Source organism: Anabrus simplex, chromosome 10 (genome assembly GCF_040414725.1).
Source record: "Anabrus simplex isolate iqAnaSimp1 chromosome 10, ASM4041472v1, whole genome shotgun sequence".
Lineage (NCBI taxonomy): Eukaryota > Metazoa > Arthropoda > Insecta > Orthoptera > Tettigoniidae > Anabrus > Anabrus simplex.
This window is the reverse complement of record NC_090274.1, coordinates 32,857,650-32,878,262: the sequence shown is the minus strand read 5'-3', so window position 1 is coordinate 32,878,262 and position 20,613 is coordinate 32,857,650. Positions and strand designations below refer to the sequence as shown.

The following is a 20,613-nucleotide window of genomic DNA, read 5'->3' as shown; positions in this document are numbered from 1 at the left end:
AAGTCTATTTAATTGTAATACATGTGTAATATTGTTCCTTAAGTGAAAGTTTCATGGTATGGTATTGAATCAACATCTAAAAAAAGTGTTATTATCGCACTCAAGTTGGTAAACTGTCAACCTTTACCTCTCTGTCGAAATTCGCCCAGAGGACATCAGAAAACTTACAATTTTGTAGCTTTTATAAAAAAAAGTGATGATGTATATACCTCACCTCGCCCCGCAAACCCGCGTACTTTTTGTTGTCTGTACATTTTTTGCCACCCCCGTTCCCACATCTAATTCCCAATAGCCGCTACTGCCACCAACGATACTCGAATCAGCTAACCACAGTGTCATACAATGAATACTTGGCGCCTTATCGGCCGTGGGCACCAGGCTCAACTCCGATATCTTCTTGCAGGATTTATTCAATGATGAGTGTATTTTTTTATGTACATAGTAATCTTCCCCTTTTATAACTTGTATTCACATTTTTTTCTCTCTTTCTGTTGCAGGGGTTTCGGGAAACAAGGTTACCAATGTCAAGGTGAGTGTCTGCTTGAGAATTATTCCTAATACGCATCACTTTTGAAGGGCAACCAGCACTTACTGTAATAGCATGTCTCATGATAAGTTTTTTACTCTTCATTTCCTTGTGCAAAGATGTAAACTCCCTCTCAAAACTGTCTTCACATCAGTCTGTTTTAAGACCGACTTTGCTGTTTGAATGTGAAATCTGAGTGGCTTTAGGATATATTTTTCGTAAGTTGGAAGTAATAAACCATGAAAGTAGCGAGAATGATTGCTGGTACAAACAGGTGGGAACAATGGCAAGGCTACTCCGAATGAACGGATAAAGGCTAAGGGCCGAATTCATAGACCGCACTTATAAGTATTCCTTATAAGCCAGGTTTCATTTCATATTACCTACTGAAGTGTCCCACTTACTGTTACAAGTGGACCTCCTACAAATTCTTATGTTGCAGCAAGATGGAGGATAATGATTTTGCTGAATATGTTGCATTTCATGCACAGAATGCTTTCCGTGCACACAGAAAAGATGGAAAATCCTGTCGAAATGTATTGTGACCAATAATGTAAAGAAGGTTTCGTTTTAGTAACGTGACAGTTATGAATATTCTTGTTCCTTTGGTTGCGAGAGTGAACATAACCTGTAGAGGACTCACTGTTGTCACCATTAATGAAGATGTTTTGAGATTTTATGCCATCTCTTAATTTCAGGACATTATTATTATTATTATTATTATTATTATTATTATTATTATTATCATTATTATTTCGCTTAATTATTTGGAAACGTGTTGCAAGTTGACAAATGATCAAGACTGTAGGCCCATACAATACCGACTTATCAGAAGAATGAACATGCTGAAGTACCACCATTTATTTTAAGGTTGGTTTGTGTTAATGACAGTATATCGGGTTAGTCAACCGGTCGTTTGTCGGATTATATCAGAAGTTACTGAAATCATGGCATCGGGTATCAAAAATACTACTGTATTTCCATTTTATTGGGGAAATAAGTAGGCCTACTACAACGTAAGGGCTCTGGATATATTTGTCAAATCATTAAAAGCGTTGTAAGGCTAGATATTTTACATTTGGAGGAACATTGGTATAGGTTCGAATGCCTGGATAACTGTAAACATATTATATTAATACGAAAATTACGCTCTGGGCATTTTCGTAGTTTGCATTACTGTCATTCCCAAGTCATTCATATTCTGCTGAGAAACTGCGTCGGTCTGTATTATGTGCATGTACTTCGACACAAGTTCTTGCAGGTGACGTCTCAGCTCGCTGTATTCTTATCCATTCGGATAAAAAAATACAATATAGACAATTTTCTAACCTCAAAAATGCCAGCAAGTGTTGCGCGATGTCCTTCATTCAATAAACAAAATACAATAGATCATCCCACTATTCGGTAGCCAGGAGTGTACGATCCAGGAAGCATGGGCATAATATGCAGCATTGCCACATCTCCAAATACTTACTCTATCAGTGCGTGTGCTCTAAGTGTTTTCTATGAAATGTAAACTCTTATAAGTGAATACTTAGTGATCCCTTATTACTTAAGGGTTCCACTAACACGTAAGTGCTGTCTGTGAATTCGGCCCCAAGTTACGAATAAACTCAATTGATAAAGCAGTATGCATCATCAGACTTCAATGTGAACTCCCAGATTCTTCTGAATTTCTAAGCCGTAACCTGTCCCCCGTTTTAATTTAATCCCGGAGGTCACAGCTCCCGGTTTTTTTTTTTGTTTTTTTTTTTCAGGAAATGACACCAGACTGACAAACCTGCCGCCCATTTAAAAAAATCTCTTTTCTGGGAGATCATTGTACCGGGTAGCATGAATTCTTCCATAGATACGTAGCGATGTCAGCTATATCAACAATACTGTTCCACCGAGTAAGTGGCTACGGGGCGTGGGGTCGGGAGATGGTGGATTCGACGCCTCTGTCGGCATCTCTGAAGATGGTTTTCCGTGGTTCCCATTTTCACACCAGGCAAACGCCTGGCAAGGACACGGCCGCTTCCTTCCCACTCTTAGCCCTTTCCTATCCCATCGTCGCCATAAGATCTGCCTGTAACGCTCCAGTCGGCGTCCTTGCGCTTCCTCGTTTCGTTTGTGACTTGATTTTGTTAATGATTTGATTATCTTAACATGCAGATATTGTAGTTTGTTGACCTGCTTTAATTGAAGTGATACATACAAAACTCTTCCTAAAAAAGAGGAAGAAAAAATACTGATGATAGGAACCGTTGAAATTTAAATGTGATGAAAGCTGAGTTACAAATAATAATTTTAACTACACTTGTAGAACATGTCAAGCTTAATCATTTAACTTCCATTATATTTGTTGACAGTTTTGCTAAGATTTATGTAATTAATAACTGTTATGCAGTTTTTGTTTTATATACTTATCTATTATTGTTTTTACAATCATGATGTTATCTATTGTTCTTCTGCGTTTCCTGAAACCACTTTGATATTTCGAGAGGATAGAGAATTCTTCCGCCCAGTTCATCAGTTCAGTTTTTGTTTTTGTCTGTGTGATGCAGCCTGTTTTAAGATTTGTTGTTGTTGTTATACATATTTAGTCATTTTCTCGCATCGATTATCATGATGCTTGTTGTTTAAAGGGGCCTAACATCGAGGTCATCGGCCCCTAATGGTATGAAATGAAATGACAAATTAAAAGTCCAAAATCCTCCACTGACCAGAATTCAAAGCATGAGGACGAAGAATGAATGGACGGACGGATATGAATTTAAAACGATCAGCGGATCCGACCCACAGTGCCTCACATGCACAGAAGCTGGCACAAAACAATAGTATTACCGACCAAGGGACTGCTTCTATAGCACGATGCTGAATTGATTATGCTTATAGCGAAACGGGTCCAAAATCCAGGTCATCGGCCCCTCATAATGGTATTTATCGCTAGGAGAGTAGAACCATGCTATGTGTAATGTTGCGGTACTGATCAAAAGTAGCGGAGACTCGCGGTATTCCACACATTATGGTACTACTCACAGATAGTGTAATGCGCACATGTAACACAGACCTATGGTGTTTCGCACATTGCGGCGGTATTTACAGGCAACGCAACACAAGCCTATGGCGTTCCTCACATACGTGGACTAACCACAGGGACCCGCACTATCCCGTGGAATTCCTCACATAGTGGCAACTAAGCATAGGCAAGGCAGGACCATGGTGTCGCTCATCCCATGGTGTTGCTCATATAGGGTACGAATCACAGGTACTGTAAGACCCAGTCGGAAGCGCACTCTTTCGCTGCTAATCGCAAACCTAGTGTGTACATAACAGTGGTACTGCTCGCAAGTAAAGCGACCCAAGGTGTTCCCTGCGTGATGGTACTATTTACAAGTAGTCTCATGGTTCTAATTCGATTATCCCTTGGTCGCCCCTTTTAGTCGCCTCTTACGACAGACAGGGGATACCGAGGGTGTATTCTTCGCCTGCGTCCCCCACCCACAGGGGTTTTTCCTCTCGCATCAAAGTTTCCCTTATTTGGACAAGAAAAGTTGGCAACCCTAGTAGGATCATGTGAAGTGAGTGGAAGAGAATAGATTACTAGGTGTATAATCGACTCGGCCGTGAAGGGTAAGAGAAGTAGAGGGAGAACAAGGCGACGATAGTTAGACTGAGTTGTTAATGATTTAATAACAGGTGTGGTGGTAGTAGTAGTAAATAGAGGATTTTGAAAATGGTTGGTTAATTCGCAAAGGCTTGAGGACTGAAACCCGAAAGTCATAACAGTCTATAATGAATATGCATGCATTTATTTTTACCATTTATTCACATGTCCCATTCTTCTTAATTCTCAATCCGAAGGTTGGTTAACAGAAATTCTCCTTCACTCCTGTTTGTAATCTGGTAATTCCTTCATTTCCTCACATGAACCTGTTCCTACATCTTCTCTGATCTGTCTAGAGTATTGCAGTCTATTCCCTTGAACCATTCCTTCCACTACATTAACAGTAGAGATGGCCAAATAATTGGTCTCTTCTCTGTCTTATTGTTGATAGTACAGCTAGATCTTTTTTAATCTATTATCCTAAGGATTTCTTCATTTCTGAGTTTTGCTGTCCATGAGATCTTTCCCATCCTTCTCCAGCACCACGTCTCAAACGCCTCCAGACGTTTATTATTGCATGCACCAATAGAGGTGGGGACGGAGCAAGTAATACCGATGAGTAATCCGGTTGTAGCGGTAGAGCGCACCACCGATCCCCTCCGCTTACAACTGCGAGTACTCGCGGAGGACCTGAGCACAGTGTAGCCCACAGCACACGTACGAAAGTACCTGTATTCAATCTGAGTGTTTCGAATGAACGTATATATTTTCTACGCTTGTTATGTTTTGTAGATAATGTAAAGTCTGTTAGATTCTATTTGTGGTGTTAGTGTGATATTTAAACATATTCGTAGATAACTTAGTAGTTATATTTTTAGAACATTTAAAGGAATTTAAAGAAATTTTTACAGAACGTTGTTCCACAAATGCCACGAAAACCGTCGGATGCCTGGCAGTTTTTTGACATCACTGATAATAGGAAACACGCAAAATGCAAATTTTGTGGCCGCACATACGCGACGGGTGGTGGCACATCTAATATAATATAATATAATATAATATAATATAATATAATAACTGTATTTATAGAAGCATTCTACTGATAGCTGTTTGGCATTGGGACGTGTAGTAGTTTGTTGTCAGATATGTTTTGTAATCACATTTGCAAAGAAGGACATTCCAATCAACGTTCATTTACGTAATTACTTTTGTCATCCTGTAGATGAAATTATGTCAGTGTTTGTCATTATATTCTTATAAGATTCTTTATATTTAGGTTATTCTTCTCATTAACAGTGTACCGTATCACATGAACTTACGAAATAATTGTTAATACATTACTTTTCTGTTAACTTCCAATCCCCTTGTATACAAACCCTTTCGGTAGGTATGCGCCATACTTTGTTTCACTATTCGAATGAGTTAACTATACGAGTTACTAACATTTATTCCACATACTACCTCCTACTCCCTAGCAGTTACGTATATAACAATTATAGTGAATATATATGCAGTTATTTACAGTTGTTACGTTGTGAGAGAAGGGTATTAATAGGGGGATGCAATACCTTCGCAGTGCCATACCTATAACGTGTTTAAACGTCCCGCGTCAGGACATTCACTCGGTAGTTCACTCGGTACTACCGGGTGATGACGTCACAACAACTGCTCCGCTCCGTCCCCAGCACTATGCACCAATAATGCACGTTTCTGAGCCATACAAGGCCACACTCCAGACATAGCACTTGGCAAATCTCTTAGTCTGCACATTTAGATTCCTTGATGTGAACAGCGCTCTTTTCTTCTAATAGATTACCATTGCCTGTGCAATTCTGCTCTGTATGTCGGCTGAACTTTTGCCATTTGAAGTGATTTTTACTACCTACGTATAAAGGCATTTATTTGTCTGAGTGGTAAATCATCAATTCTAATGTGAATGCAATATGTTGGCACATGTCCCATTACATGACAGAAATACTACATATTGTTAGTAATCATATTACAACAATTAACTTCGTAACAACATTTGAAATGCGTTGATAATTCGACGATTGTTGTAATGTACATTTAAATGTGTAAATAAATCTATATGCTCTTTTTTCACAGTTTTCAAAGATTATTGATTTCGTGAAATGTAAGAATATTTAAAATGTTTGACTAACATGATTTTATTCATTGGCCATGACTCTGAACCTAAAATACTTTTAATTAAAATTAATATTGTGTCTCTGTCTCAAATAATTCACACTGATGTAATAAACGATCCAGTGTTGGTTCACTGAAATTGCACGGTCGGCAATCCTGAAGGTGATTTCCGTGGTTTCCCAATTATCACACCATACAAATGCTGGGGCTGTACGTTAATTGAGGCCACGGCCACTTCCTTCCCACTCCTACACCTTTCCTGCCTCATCGTCGCTATAAGGCCTACCTGTGTCGGTGCGACGTAAAGCAAATTTTAAAAAGGTATAACCTTCTGCAAACAATTTGTGAAAGTTTTCTGTTGCTTGGATCATGCCTCTTTTTTAGATCATGCATATCGGTTCTCTCCCCCTCTGCCCCTACAGTATTACGAGTAGATTTGCGAAACCTGGCGAGTCCTTCACTTCCATACCTTCCATGTCCTTCCAGTGTTTTACGGTATTAATCACGTCATCAAAGTTTACATACGTACTTTCATTATAGACCTATTATGCCCTTCATCGTTCAGCCTGCAAGCCTCTGTGAATTAACTAAGCGTCTCTACAACCCTCTGTTCCCAACTAGCTCTATGGGCTCGTTTGGTTCCACAAGTCTTATCATTCACTCATTAAAAACCGAGTCTAACCATCGTCACCTTGATCTAGATGAGGGGTTTCCAATTGGCGGCCCGCATGTGGCCTGCGAGAGCATTTTAATAAATAATGTGAAGAATAGTTACAAAATAATATTTTATAGGTCGTCAGAAATGCATTAATTTTTATATTCGTTATAGACCCAAGTCCGACCTAGTTCATTCTTTAATATTATTTTCTCTTTTTAAAAATTTACTCGCTTTGAATGGATAATTTTTCATTAAAAAAAATTAAAATCCAAATTTCAGATAATAATGATTGGTTTTTACGTCCCACTAACTACTTTTGATGTTTTTCGGAGACGCCGAGGTGCCGGAATTTTGTCACGCAGGATTTCTTTTACGTGCCAGTAAATCAGTCGACACGAGGCTGACGTATTTGAGCACCTTCGGAATGATCTAACATCGAACCTGCCAAGCTGGCTTCAGAAGGCCATCGCCTCAACCATCTGAGCCACTCAGCCCGGCTCCAAATTTCACTCTTTTATGCAGTTGTAGAATAATGTTTTACCTAAGTAATTAAAATTATCAAACGATTTCAATTCAATTATGCATATTATTTTTTCATAATGGTACTTCTGTAGGCCTACTATATGCAGAATTTTACGAAAATTTGCCTATTATTCAAGTGCGGCCCGCGAACATGACAAAGCTTTCCAATATGGCCCTCGAGCCCTTACAAATTGGAAACCCCTGATCTAGATACTTTAGTCTTTGTCCAGTGGCTTTTCGGGTGCATTTCTCACTCCCGCAACTTTTTTTCCTAAATGTTGTTCTGGCATGTATCTCTTCCTCCTTGACATCTACTTCTGCTAGGTCTTTGTGCACTTCAGGCTGTTTTCCACTTTTCTTGCAGAAGGTATATTTTCCTGGCCAACCTCTTGATTCATCCTTTTAATGTATCCATCCATAAAAGGTCAGCCTCCTCCTCATCATCATCGTAATTGTTTCGGATATTTTGTAGAGTTCCTAGTTCGATCTCAACCAGAAATTTGGTCCTTCTGCAACTTATTTATTATCTCTGAATTTTCTTTTACGTTTTTTTTTTTTTTTTTTCAAGGACCGAGTCTGCCACCCTCTTCAGTGTTTCCGCTCCTTGTATATTATTTGTTTTTACGTTCCACTAACTACTTTTGACGGTTTTCGGAGACGCCGAGGTTTTGTTCCACAGGAGTTCCTTTACGTGCCAGGAAATCTACCAACATGAGGCTGACGTATTTGGGCACCTTCAAATACCACCGAACTGAGCCAGGATCCAACTTGCCAAGTTGGGGTCAGAAGGCCAGCGCCTGAACAGTCTGAGCCATTCAGGTGGGATGTAAAAACCCTTATCATCAGTACATTTCCGTCGCAGCTTGAACATCAAGGCAGTCATGTCAGTATGAAACGAAACCTTGTAAAGGTCCTTGTTTCATGAATCAGGTCCTCAGAGGAAGAACTAGAGTGTTTTAATCTTCGGCTTCATCACAAGAGCGGTGTATTATGCTCGTGAAATACGGTACAAGAAGAGAACATCACGCGCATGCGTTTTGTATAACATTCTGTTCGCCTTCAAGAATAAAGGAGCCAGTGAGGACTCCCCGCACAGCATCTGTGCGTAATCGAGAAGCCTACCACTAAACTTCTTCCCCTCACAAATTCTGATCTTAAATACCATAACCGGTCTAAGAGAATTAATTAGTACTATTGTCCTCCTGGCCTCTAGATACGGAGTTCGATCCTGACTGATGTCGATGGCAGTTAAGGGTGTTTAAATGTCCCGACAAAGTTTCACCACCCCACGTCTATTTTTTTAAGATTTGCAATTGATAATATTATTATATATTTGTTTCTTCGATCTTTAGCGACTGTGGTCGACGTTAAGTAAGTTGATAATTTTCTCCGTCTCCTTGCTTTTTTTGCCTTCCCAGTGTTTCTTCATTCTTTAGCTATGTTCCCTCTTCCTTTCCTACGTCCAGACAGATTTTCTTTGCTTCTTCTCTTTTTCTTGGATCCCCCAAATTTCTGAAGTGTTTTCCTGAAAATGGTTCTATCTAATATGTCATTTCTTGTGATACCCATCTCTGCCATATCCTGTTTCTCTTCGATTGATCATCGGATTTGTGTTTTGGGATTATTATCAAAATGATCCAATGTTGTCTTCGTTAGCTTCTGTGGATTCATCCAGACCAAATCCTCTTTTTTTCCGATACTGTCTGAAACCTTTTTCATTTTTCAGATGAAGTTCTTTATTGATTATTTTCCTCCATTTTCAGTTTTCTTTGGACCATGAATTTTTGTTAGTGCATTAGTTTTCTCCTCTTCTAAGTCATCAGTTTCTCCTCTTTTGTTTAAGACAAAACATTCAGCTGCATGCAGGCATTTCTTTTTAACGAACAGTAACATTGCCCATCTAACAGTCCAAAGTTCCAGAGCTGTAATTGCCAGGCCGCGGACAGCGTGAACACTTCCCTGCCATTATTCCGGTAAGTGTGCACACTGCTCATTCCAATCAGTGCCTCAGAGTAGGAATACTCTGACGAAACAGTGTGTTATGTGCCAGTAGTAATCAGGAAATTTATGAACCAGAGGAATTTCATGCTAAACAAGAAAGTTATCTAACTCCCCAGCTACTCCCAGCCAGTAATCCCATCTATCGGAGATGAGTGGCAGCATAAGACACAAAGCACATGACAACAAACAATGGTCAGTATTATTTAACATATTTCCTTCTTCTACGTGCGAGGAATGTGTCCTGAAAGCTTGGCCGTACCTTTTTGTTAAACCTGTATTATAGTGGAATTAACATGATCTTTGTAAGAAAATCTGCGATGATGTTTTGATGTTATACACAACCATATTTTTCTCTCGAAGTTAACTTGCATGCCTAAGCCTGCATATACCACGAGGTAACCTGTGGTATCTGAAGGCGTCTCATCACTTAGCATGCCCGGCTCCATGGCTAAATGGTTAGCGTGCTGGCCTTTGGTTACAGGGGTCCCGGGTTGGATTCCCGGCAGGGTCGGGAATTTCAACCATCATTGGTTAATTTTTCTGGCACGGGGGCTGGGTGTATGTGTCGTCTTCGTCATCATTTCATCATCACGGCGCGCAGGTCGCTTACGGGAGTCAAATCTAAAGACCTGCACCTGGCGAGCCGAACATGTCCTCGGACACTCCCGGCACTAAAAGCCATACGCCATTTCATTTCATCACTTAGCATGACACACATTTTTTATAAATTGTTGAATACTACACAGAGATGACATTGTATATGTGTAGTTGTCTTCTGCATATCATTCCGTACCATCAAACCCCTCTAAATATGCAGTTTACATAAATACCGCTTCAACGGTCAAGTCATGTTTCTCCGTCGCGACAAATGGTGGACGCGGCCTCACTGCACCACCCCAGTCGGCGATCTACTTAGTTGCGAAAATCTTTGGGCCCGCTGTAAGCAAAAGAGTTCAAGGTCGCAGTTCTTAGTTGACCCATTCGTAAGAAGTAGAAGAAATATACTTTTGTCCCGTGTTGAGGTTGGGCTTTGTTTTGGCAGCACCTCATATGCAATTCTTTTCTTAAAAGCTCATTGCGGTTTGTACGTGCACTGGTATAAGGAACCTCTGTAATCACAAATCTGTCTCGTAATCTGAGCTTTTGTGATGTGGGGCACGTTTTGCAAGCGACGTTTAGTTTCCTAACGTGGACGTGCGAGCATTACACGTCTCCCGACCCACATTCTAGTGTTGTAAACATGTGTTAGAAAGCGATGTAATGACATTATAAGCTAAGTGCATTATCTGTGCGGGCAATGACATCTTCAAACTGATTAACGTCTCATGGAAAGTGGGGAACATTGTTCTTTAGCATTATCACCAACTTGAGCAATTAAAGTTTCTAGGTGGGTTCGAGCAAGGGATAACATCTTGTTGGCCTTGCCAGGAACATGCGACGCAAGGTATAAAAACTATGTTAGATTTTTGTGTCATGACGCAAGACTGTCAATATCTAAAACTTTGTAATTTGTACAAATGGTATCAGATTTCCCTTTGGGAAAATTAAATGACCATAAATATGTCAGTCAATAAATGAAACTCAAATGATTCATTAGATCGAAGAAAATTAATCGTCTTCGAGAGAGACATCTGAATGGAATTTGGAGTCGACAACTGTAGGGTTCAGTGCATCGAAAGGAGGGATATTGACTCTGGGCCACGAATTAAATAATCTGTTCTCTATAGAGTGAGATAAGGTGAGGCATCTTTGATAAAAAGATCCTCCTATATGTCTGTGACATGGCCATCCATCATTAGTTCACATCACAGCTTGCACGCTTACTGGGTAGCATCATGTCACAAATTTTGTATCGCTAATTTCAGATGACTCCCAGCTACTTGACTTGTGGCACTAGTCCAATGGTGTTTCTGTCCGGGGTGATAACTACGTTGAGGATTTTCTGCTTGCTGATTTACCAAGAATTTTATTTCTGAATGACCATATAATAAACGAACTCCTTGCTTGCTTATTTCGTTGATGCTGTTCAAGAGGAATGGAAGGACTTCTAAATTGTCAGCAAGTATCAGGGTGTCATCTGCGAAACGTCCGGCTCAATGGCTGAATGGTCAGAGTCTTGTCCTCGGGACCTCGGGTTCGATTTCCGGCCGAATTCAGGGATAGTAATTTTAAACTCTTAATTCGGAGATTGGGTGTATGTGTTGACCTGATGTTTCCTGTCACTCGAACGTCACACACAACCCTATTCTCCAGCACACCAACTCGTACTGTACACACAACAGGTACCGCGCACCCTCGTCGGACGGTGTGTACGAGGCTAGCAATAGCCATACATTATTATTATTATTATTATTATTATTATTATTATTATTATTATTATTATTATTATTCCCAACATAATTACTTATGCAGTCTACGCAATCTTATAACGATGATATTATTTGACTATTAAACTGAATGCCACCCTCTCTTTGCAATATTCCTAGCAGAGCGCGTTAGGCTATAAAGAAACGCTTGAAATGCATACTGGTAATAGTCTACCTCCATGATTATACCAAAAGTGAATTCGCCAGGAACCTTTAAAGAGTTAATCTGGATGATGGAACTTCACGGAACATCTCGAAAATTTTTCGGTGCACTGAAATTACCATTACAACCCTTGTAATCCGAATTAACTGGGGCTGTGGTATATTCGGATTATCAGAGGGAAAAAAAGCGCTGAGATCACCGCGCTGTGTCGTATTAGCAAGCATGTTTAGTTCCTTGCGCAAAACTGAGATCACCGATTTTTCTAATGAAGATTATCGCTTTTTCATACAAATTTGAAAGTTGCTTAAATTAAGAGGAAAATATAAACAGTGCGTTACAAAATGCAGTAAATGAAATGGCTTTTAGTGCCGGGAGTGTCCGAGGACAAGTTTGGCTCGCCAGATGCAGGTCTTTTGATTTGATTTTGCTGGCGAGATGTAGTGTTTACAGTGCACTATGTCTTCTGGTATGGGCTATATCAAATTTGTTACTTTCATTGACCTGTCTCAGTCTCATCCTTGGCTTTGACAATATGAAAGTGACTGAGGTATGAGTGATGCTAGTAATACCATTCCTTATGCAGCCAGTCCCTGTTATGAATGGTGTAAAAATATTGCTCATAGGGTCGGTTGGTGCATGCATTTCAGTGGGCTTGGCAGACTGATATGTAATAGCAGCGGCTGGCTCGGTGAGGAAAGCAATGTGAAACTATCTCACTCCTCATTTCCCTAGTACGCCTCTTCAGTGACGCCTAGGCTATTTATGACAGCTGTTGGCGGGACTACAGAGGATCAAACCAGCCTTCGGGCTGAATACCCAACATGCCCGTAGGTGACCTGCGCATCGTGATGAGGATGAAATTATGCTGGAGACTACACATACACCCATTCCCCCGTATCAGCGAAATTAATCAATTATGGTTAAAATTCCCGACCCCGCCGGGAATCCAACCCGGAATTCCTGCGACCAAAGACCAGCGCGCTAACCAGTTAGCCTTGGAGCCGGCAATGAAATGAAATGGCGTATGCCTTTTAGTGCCAGAAGTGTCCGAGGACAAGCTATGACGTCTTTATGCAACAAACCTCTTTTGTAAGTACAGTATAGAGTACAATATACAAGGTAGCTCTAAACAGTTCGGTGAATGGACCATAACGCACAAGAAAAGAAGTCGCCTTCAAAGTACCCTCCATCGACCACAACACACTTTTGGAAGCTGGCTCCGAAGGCGTCTTTTGGAGTGGATGAAAGCACTGATGTTACACGTCTTTGGATGTCCGATATGTCAGCACAATGTGTGCCTTTCACGACTCCTTTGACGCAGGGAAACAAAAACAAAATGTCTGCAGGCGTCAGATCCAGGCAGTGCGGCGACTGTTCGAAAACAGTTGCGCACGTGGATCGCAGTGTGTGGGCGAGCGTTGTCGCTTCCCAGTCCTGTACAACTTAGGCCGACCACGCCGGATGCGTAGCAACAACCGTTTCAAGACGGTCTCATAGGATGGGGCGTTAAGAGTTTGACCCTCCAGTACGAATTCGTGGTGGATCATGACAAGGCGATCAACAGCGTCTTGATCCTGGACTTTTGGGACGTGGGGAACCCGGTAACACCATGCAATTGATTGTCGCTTGGCCTCTCATCGCCTGTGATGATGGTTTTCAGAAAAGTTGATCTCTGTTAAACTTGTCAATGAAATCTATAGCAATATCCGTCTGTGTTACCTTCTGTTCGTCAGACAGTGTGCTCGGCACAAATGAAGAACAGATCTTCCGCTTACCTACATTGACGGTGTTTACATTGTCCTTAATCATCCCCCAGTCATCGTATATGCTTCTCAGAGACAGTCGCCGATTTTGTGCCAGCATCTGTCGCACTTGCTGGATGCTTTCTGCTTGTTGACGGTCCATCAAGAGATTTCCGTCCATTCCGAAGGAGTTTGATCCAGTCGTAAACACATTTTCTATTCTGTATACTTTCACCAACATCGCATGCGTCCCAGTCGCCGTTTTTCCTACTGTGTAACACTTTATGTTTAATGCGTTTCTCCATTTGCAATATGGCACGAGTCTTCAAGACGTGCCAAGTTCGACTGGCCGCAACAGACTAACCTGCTTCAGCGTCTCTTTATTCGCGGGCGTATGGACGCAGTGTTACCACACGTTGCCATTGCGATATCAGTCCTTTCACCACACTCTTCAGACACGCCTTGTAAAATACTTGCTTATGGAATGTGGCATTTCTGTTTTATAGCTTAACTTCTGTTAGAGCTACAATATAGCAGAATCTAATTAACAATGTATCGCATTGTATTTGGTTTCTCTTCTGCTAAATTATAGCTTAAATAATAATTTTCAAGTACAGTTTCTATTATTAAATCCTTCCTTTACATTGCAAGTAGAATTTTAATTTTCTTGTGCTCTATCGCGGATTCTGATCATATTATCCGAAATGTCGGATTTCCGGGCTACTACTGTATATGAAGAAATAGTTTTCTTATTTATAAAATATCCTTATTGTGCATTTGTTGTGTATAGCCCTTGTGAGTATATATCTTAATGATAGCTTTCTTTTCTTTTTGTAGTTTGCAGCTTCGTCGTCCACAAACGGTGCCACGAATACGTTTCCTTCACCTGTCCGGGGGCTGACAAAGGAGCAGATTCGGATGTGAGTATTCCATTACAAAATCTACCCCTTCTATACTTTGCTTTGAATATTTTAACATTTTAAGACAGTTATTCGCTTCTTTCATTTTAATTTTAAATTTTCAGACGAAGTTACATTACCTTTCTGGCCATAATTTCATAATATTCTTGAATGAAGTCTTTACGTTTAATATTCAGATCTAATTAATAAAATGTGATATTTACATTTTGAGTTTATTTCACAAATCAGAATACAGAATCGTTTTACAAATGCATAGTTTGTTTAACAGTTACTAAACAAAAACCGTTTTACAAATCACTAAACAAAATAGCTTAACAAATTCAAAATTTCACTTTTTAAAATACAACCTTCTGGAACTCTTGTGAAGAATAACGTTAGATATTGTTCGTAATAATGCTATTGTCTAAAATTTATTTATTTGAAGAACATTTTACTGTAGAAAGTGTTAATAATTTCAATTTTTTTTGTATCAGAAAGTTTTATTGGTCTTTTTTCTCCTATATAATAAATTTTGGTTTGTACTTTGCCAGCTATTACAAGGTAATCTTGAGCTCTCCCGAGTAATAGTGAGTTTCCGTTTGTGCGTATGGAAATGGATATGTTCAATATTTCTCTTCCTTATTTTGAATAACACTCATTTAGTTTCTTCATTCTGTTTGATATTTGTCAAATTATATGAAAGTAAGAGCTTTATTTGTATAACTTCGTTGCGTTTCTCTTTTGAATGATAGTGTTAATATATATTTATTTTTCAGTTTTATCCAGATTCCAGTTGGCTGCCAAAGGGAAGTGCTATCAAATTCTTCTTGTTCTGTCCATATTCAATCTTTACTTCTTCTGATGGGAGGTGTTTTTGTTAAATTATTTATTTGCCTAACAGTTGTTGAATGATGATTTACAATTGAAATGTTATGTTCTTTTTCGTTACTAGGCCGTGAATGATAGCTTTAAAACTGTTTATTTCAGAGATCACCATGTGTAATTTGTGCTGCCAACTGTAGTGGAATTCTGCTGCACGTAACGGAACTTCGAAGTTGGGGAGAAGCCGTGGCGAAAATTGAAAAACATAGACCTGTCGCGTATTTGAATTACGATATAATTATAATGTTTTTTTAAGTTAATACTAAGAATATCGCATAGTAGGCCTACATCTTTCCAGTCTGATTCTGTTGGACTGATGTCAGACCTTTTAATAGATGTACACTATTTGACATTGATAATTTAGTTAACTTGAGTTTGGTGTAGCCACGCAGGAATGTTGGAGAAGAAGTAGTGTTTGTCTACAGTAGGAGTTATGTAAACAAACATGAGAAATACAATGATTAAAATGTCCGAACACCTACTCGAAACTGAATACACTGCCCACTAGTGGACGGGTTTTCGGGCCCCTTGGTCCGTGGAATATATCTGGGGGAATGGCAGACCATTCTTCCTCAGCGCTGTAACAAGCGTAGTTAGTGAACGCGGGTTGTTGGTGGTTTGGCGCGAAGTTCATCCCAGTATTGACGTTGGAGCTCTGGGCTTGCCAGTCCATTTCCGAAACACAAAGAGATCTTCTACCGCAGACAACACGCAACTGGTCAAAATGTCCTTTGGCTCTGTGTTATTACGAGAGGACCAAGTCCCTTCCAAGAAAAACATCCTCACACTGTCACCCTGTCTGTTCAGTCTTCAGATCGGAAGGTGGTTGGATCCTCAAATGATTATACGATCATGAGGAAATTGCAAAGGTCAATGACACACTCCTAATGAGGCGTACTGGGCGTGAATAAAGAATGAAGTAATATGTCATTGCGTCCCTCTCTGGGCCAGAAAGTGCTTTTGGCCCTATGAGTAGTACGTTTCGTAACATTCAGATGCATTAATCCTGCTCTGAATAGTATTACTCAGCGGTTTCCATATTATACTGAGACTTGAGACTTTGGTCTGCGTCGAGAGACAGATGCAAAAATACAGGATCCATTAAGAAACAACAGGCTGTTACCCTACCTCCGCCAAATTTCACTTTGGGCACAGTGCAGGCCGACTTGTATCATTCGCTACACCCAAACGCTCCATCTGACAGACACCTTGTACATCGTAATTCAGTAGTCATTAGACCAGTCGCGGCGCTTAGATTAGCGTTCACCAGTGAAATGTGCGGGTGTCTGAACCCTTGCCTTCATGTCTCCTGGTGAACAATCATGGCGCTAAGTGCGGAATCCACGAATGATTGTTTCACACGATGTCGTGGGATTTTTCCATTGGATCAAAAAAGTGATCATTTCTTAATTTGGTTCATTTCGACACCTGAATATAAATTCTGACCCATGATGCGAGTATCATTAAATGGAGGATATTACAATCGACCTAAATGTAACATTGCAGTAAACTTAGAACTATTGGAACAGAAGTTACTTGGTGTGCGAAATTGTGTTGAAATTACTATGTTGTCACGAAATTACTCAACCGCTGTTTTCCCCCTTGGTTTTAAGTTTATTTTAGTTAGTATTGTTTAAACTACTTATTTGGGAAGTTTTGTGACAGTGAGCATTTCAGTCCGAGTGTTGTTTTTTATTCAAGGCCCCATTTGCTTGGGATTGAATAGGGAACAATTATTTCCTATTAATGTACTGTATCTTCCTTGGAAAACCTGTCTCGAGTTCCCGCCAGGTAGCTCATATGACTTCTGGCAGGGAAGCCCTACGTTCACTCCCTATTTGAAGCCGTATTAGCCCATCCGAACAGTGTTCAAGATATTAAGAAAGAGCATTACAGCCCCCGTGTACCTGATCTCACAGTATATTTTCTTATTTAAAAAAAACAAGCAACACATTCTTGTTTATACTTCATCTCACTTCAAATCACCATACATATCTCGTCCAGAGAAAGGGTATCACCCTTTAAGAGGCCCACTTTAACCTTTCAGGATGCGGAATGAAAAAGTAACGTGTATTCTTCCACAGTAGGCTTCTGGACGTGAACCTGGCATGTTTCAAGGTCCAATCTGTAGGTTCATAACAAAGAAATTATTTGTTGCAAGATTACCAATTACTAAACTTTGTTCATCTTTTAACATCAACTAGGAAAAAAAAAATACATGCGTAATATCAACTATTTATCTCACTCCTTTAATTCATCAGGAAGGATGCAAATATTTATAAATAGCATTTAAACATTCAAATCCCTGCCACAAATCTGGATTCAATTATCATGGAAGATATTTCTTAACGAGTCATAATTCTTTTCGTGTTAGTTATTTACTGATATAAAGTCAAAATCTTCAACTTACAAGGAGAGGCCAGACCCTGCGTCCAATCGATTTCAACGAGCTTCAATGTACCTGTTGGGGAACACTCAACAGTAACTCGTTAGAAGCGTTTAGGTCAATACGGTATCGTTTTCGAAAAAAATAGAGGTCAAATGTCATGATCCAGGATCCGTTTTGGACCAAGTGGAGGTGATAGAACAGTATAAGGCGAACAAATTTTATTTAAACATGTCAACCTAATAATTTCCGAAAAAATGATGAATCCCCGAGTCGAATGCAACGCACATAGACTTTACTTGGAGAGTTACACCGCAGTCAATCAGAACGGTGGCCGACTGTTACCGTACTTACCTGCGAACTTCGACGACGTCCGATTCCAGTCGCAGCTATATTTTTGTGCAGTATACACGTCGCACCGACACTGGTAGGTCTCATGGGCTTGTAAGAACGTTCAGGCCTAAATTAATTTCAGGCAAAACTAAAGCGTGTTGCAATTTGCGTAACATTTTTGTTCCATTTTTATCTTCACGTTCTGTTGAGTCATATTAGGAAGAGAAACTTTCTTGGTGCATGGCATCTGTATAGGCTTGGTGGTGACCTAATGAGGATAAAATGAATGGCGAAGAATCATAAACACCCAGTCCCCAAGCCAGGTTAATTAACAGTATGAGGAGGTTGATTCTGAAAATTGAAGCGGGGTCATCGAACCAAAGGCAGGCATTCTATCCATTTAGCCACAAAGCTAAACCTTACGTTACCATCTTGACTGATCAAGTGTTGAGTATTGGCAGTGGCAGAGGCAGTAGCTTGTGAAGCAGCCTTAACAACACAGCAGGCTTCTCCGTTAGCTATTGGCTGCAGCTCGAAACGCCGACGGCTTGACGTTCACTAAACCAACTATCGAAAAGGGGTAACCTAAGTCTAGTGGTAGTCCACGTCTTGATCCCACCATATGCCACTGAGCTGCGACAAGACTCGAACTCGCGCCGTAACATTGTCAATCACCGAGATAAGGACACCAACTTTGCTTGTTTTAATAGGAATATACTCACTTGACTGCGTTCATTTCGGTGATTATTATTTAAAAACATTGGCTGCCATGTCGTTTGCCAATGAATGGCACGTGTGTTTCCGAAAGTGGCCCATGACGGATGACGAGCAGTAAATAATCATAAGGTAGTGGAGATTCTTATGAACATTTCAGAGCATGGATTTCGGGGAACATTTATAACACTAAGAATTTCACAGGAAACTGTAAATAAGCATTTGTTTACAATATTGAACCAATCTAAACACAAATTACGCTTATTTATTCAAGTTTTGCGCCAGGTGAATATGATTTTTCATGCTTTCTAGCCATCTCGCCTCCTTGTTTGTCCTAGTAGTTTGTTAAGCATAAAAGGAAACAAATTTTATAAATTAAATGAACAGCATAAAGCGCAAAAATTATTCACATACATAATTTAAACATACCCAACTCAAAATCCTTGGCCACACACTTCGACATAACACATTCCTCAGGACTATGTGGGAAGGAAAGAGGAAGAAGGGTAAGAAGGGAAGAGGAAGAAGTATCTGGATTCCGTGATGTACAGGCTGAATTTGCAAAAATATGTTGACCTGAAACGCTCAGCAGAGGAGAGACAAGGCCTTGCCTTTAGGATGTAACTCAAGTAAGGTTTATCCAGGCAAGTGTTGTAGAAGACGTATACCATTTGTGCATGCTTCTTGGCTTCCTCACAGCCTTTTCTTCTCTTCGCAGTTCATCGTAGCATTGAGAACATTTCCTGTGTCATTTCTTGCCATCCTTGGACCAAATGATTGATATCATCAGCATATTTTGAGCGTCCAGGCGATAGTAATATGCCACTCATACTGACAAGTTCTGCGGCTAATCACTGTTCTCGGATTGTACGAATTTGAATCCTCTTTTTTTGTGCCATGCTTGAATATATAACCCATCCATTGTTCACTACGGTTCATTTTTCTTTAATTCATTTTTCTCTCACTGCCTGTCGGCACAAAACTGAGAATGGACCGTGCGTATTGCAAGAGGGGTGGAAGGTTCAACGCTACTCAGTAGGATCAGGAACCTTTCGTAATCTTCTTAGCACAAAGGAGAAAAAGTACTCTGCCAGGAATACTGTGAAATCCTCCAGGACCCTTCAATAAGACAGTCACCGACGGTAAGGTTAATGGTTCCTGGAAGTCCGAGTAAACACAGTCTCAAAAATAATGCCTTGCTTGCAGTCGCCATAACGAAATTGAAAATGATTCGATGGAGTTTTTAAGCATAACTGCAACGATTGTCCCGTTTTCATCTGGTTATTTGCACGGATGATATCCAGAAATGGTTTCGTTTCCACGTTAGAGTGTTTTCCGTTTAAAAGTATTGACATACGAAATTCCTCCGTTCCGAAATGTATTTTTCAGTCTTGCAGGTATCCGGTCTAAAGAAAATCCGGTTTACGCAGGTTTACTGTATTTCTTTACTTGAAAAACACCTCAGATGAAAAAAAAAATTATAGGTTACTTGTGCTGACAAAAGAAGCCCACCAATTAATATTTTCTAAATGATCCATGGGGCGAGTTTACACATTACCGCTTGGCAGTCAACGGGTTAAGGAGACGGACAACTGGTCAACTAAGTGTATCGCACGCATTTAAGCCAAGAACACACAAAACTGTCTTTCTAACAGTAACGTTAGCAACGGGCACAGAAGATGAAGTG

At 40.1% G+C, this 20,613-nt stretch overlaps 1 protein-coding gene across 1 annotated transcript in view; it reads left to right on the top strand.

Annotated features, from left to right (window-relative positions):
- The window catches only part of LOC136882155 (protein kinase C, brain isozyme), a 490,637-nt gene that overhangs the window by 369,539 nt on the left and 100,485 nt on the right, over nt 1–20,613 (top strand). The window contains exons 2-3 of the mRNA XM_067154703.2: nt 498–529; nt 14,550–14,632. Coding sequence (XP_067010804.1) covers nt 498–529; nt 14,550–14,632 — 115 coding nt within the window. The remainder of the gene's footprint in view (nt 1–497; nt 530–14,549; nt 14,633–20,613) is intronic.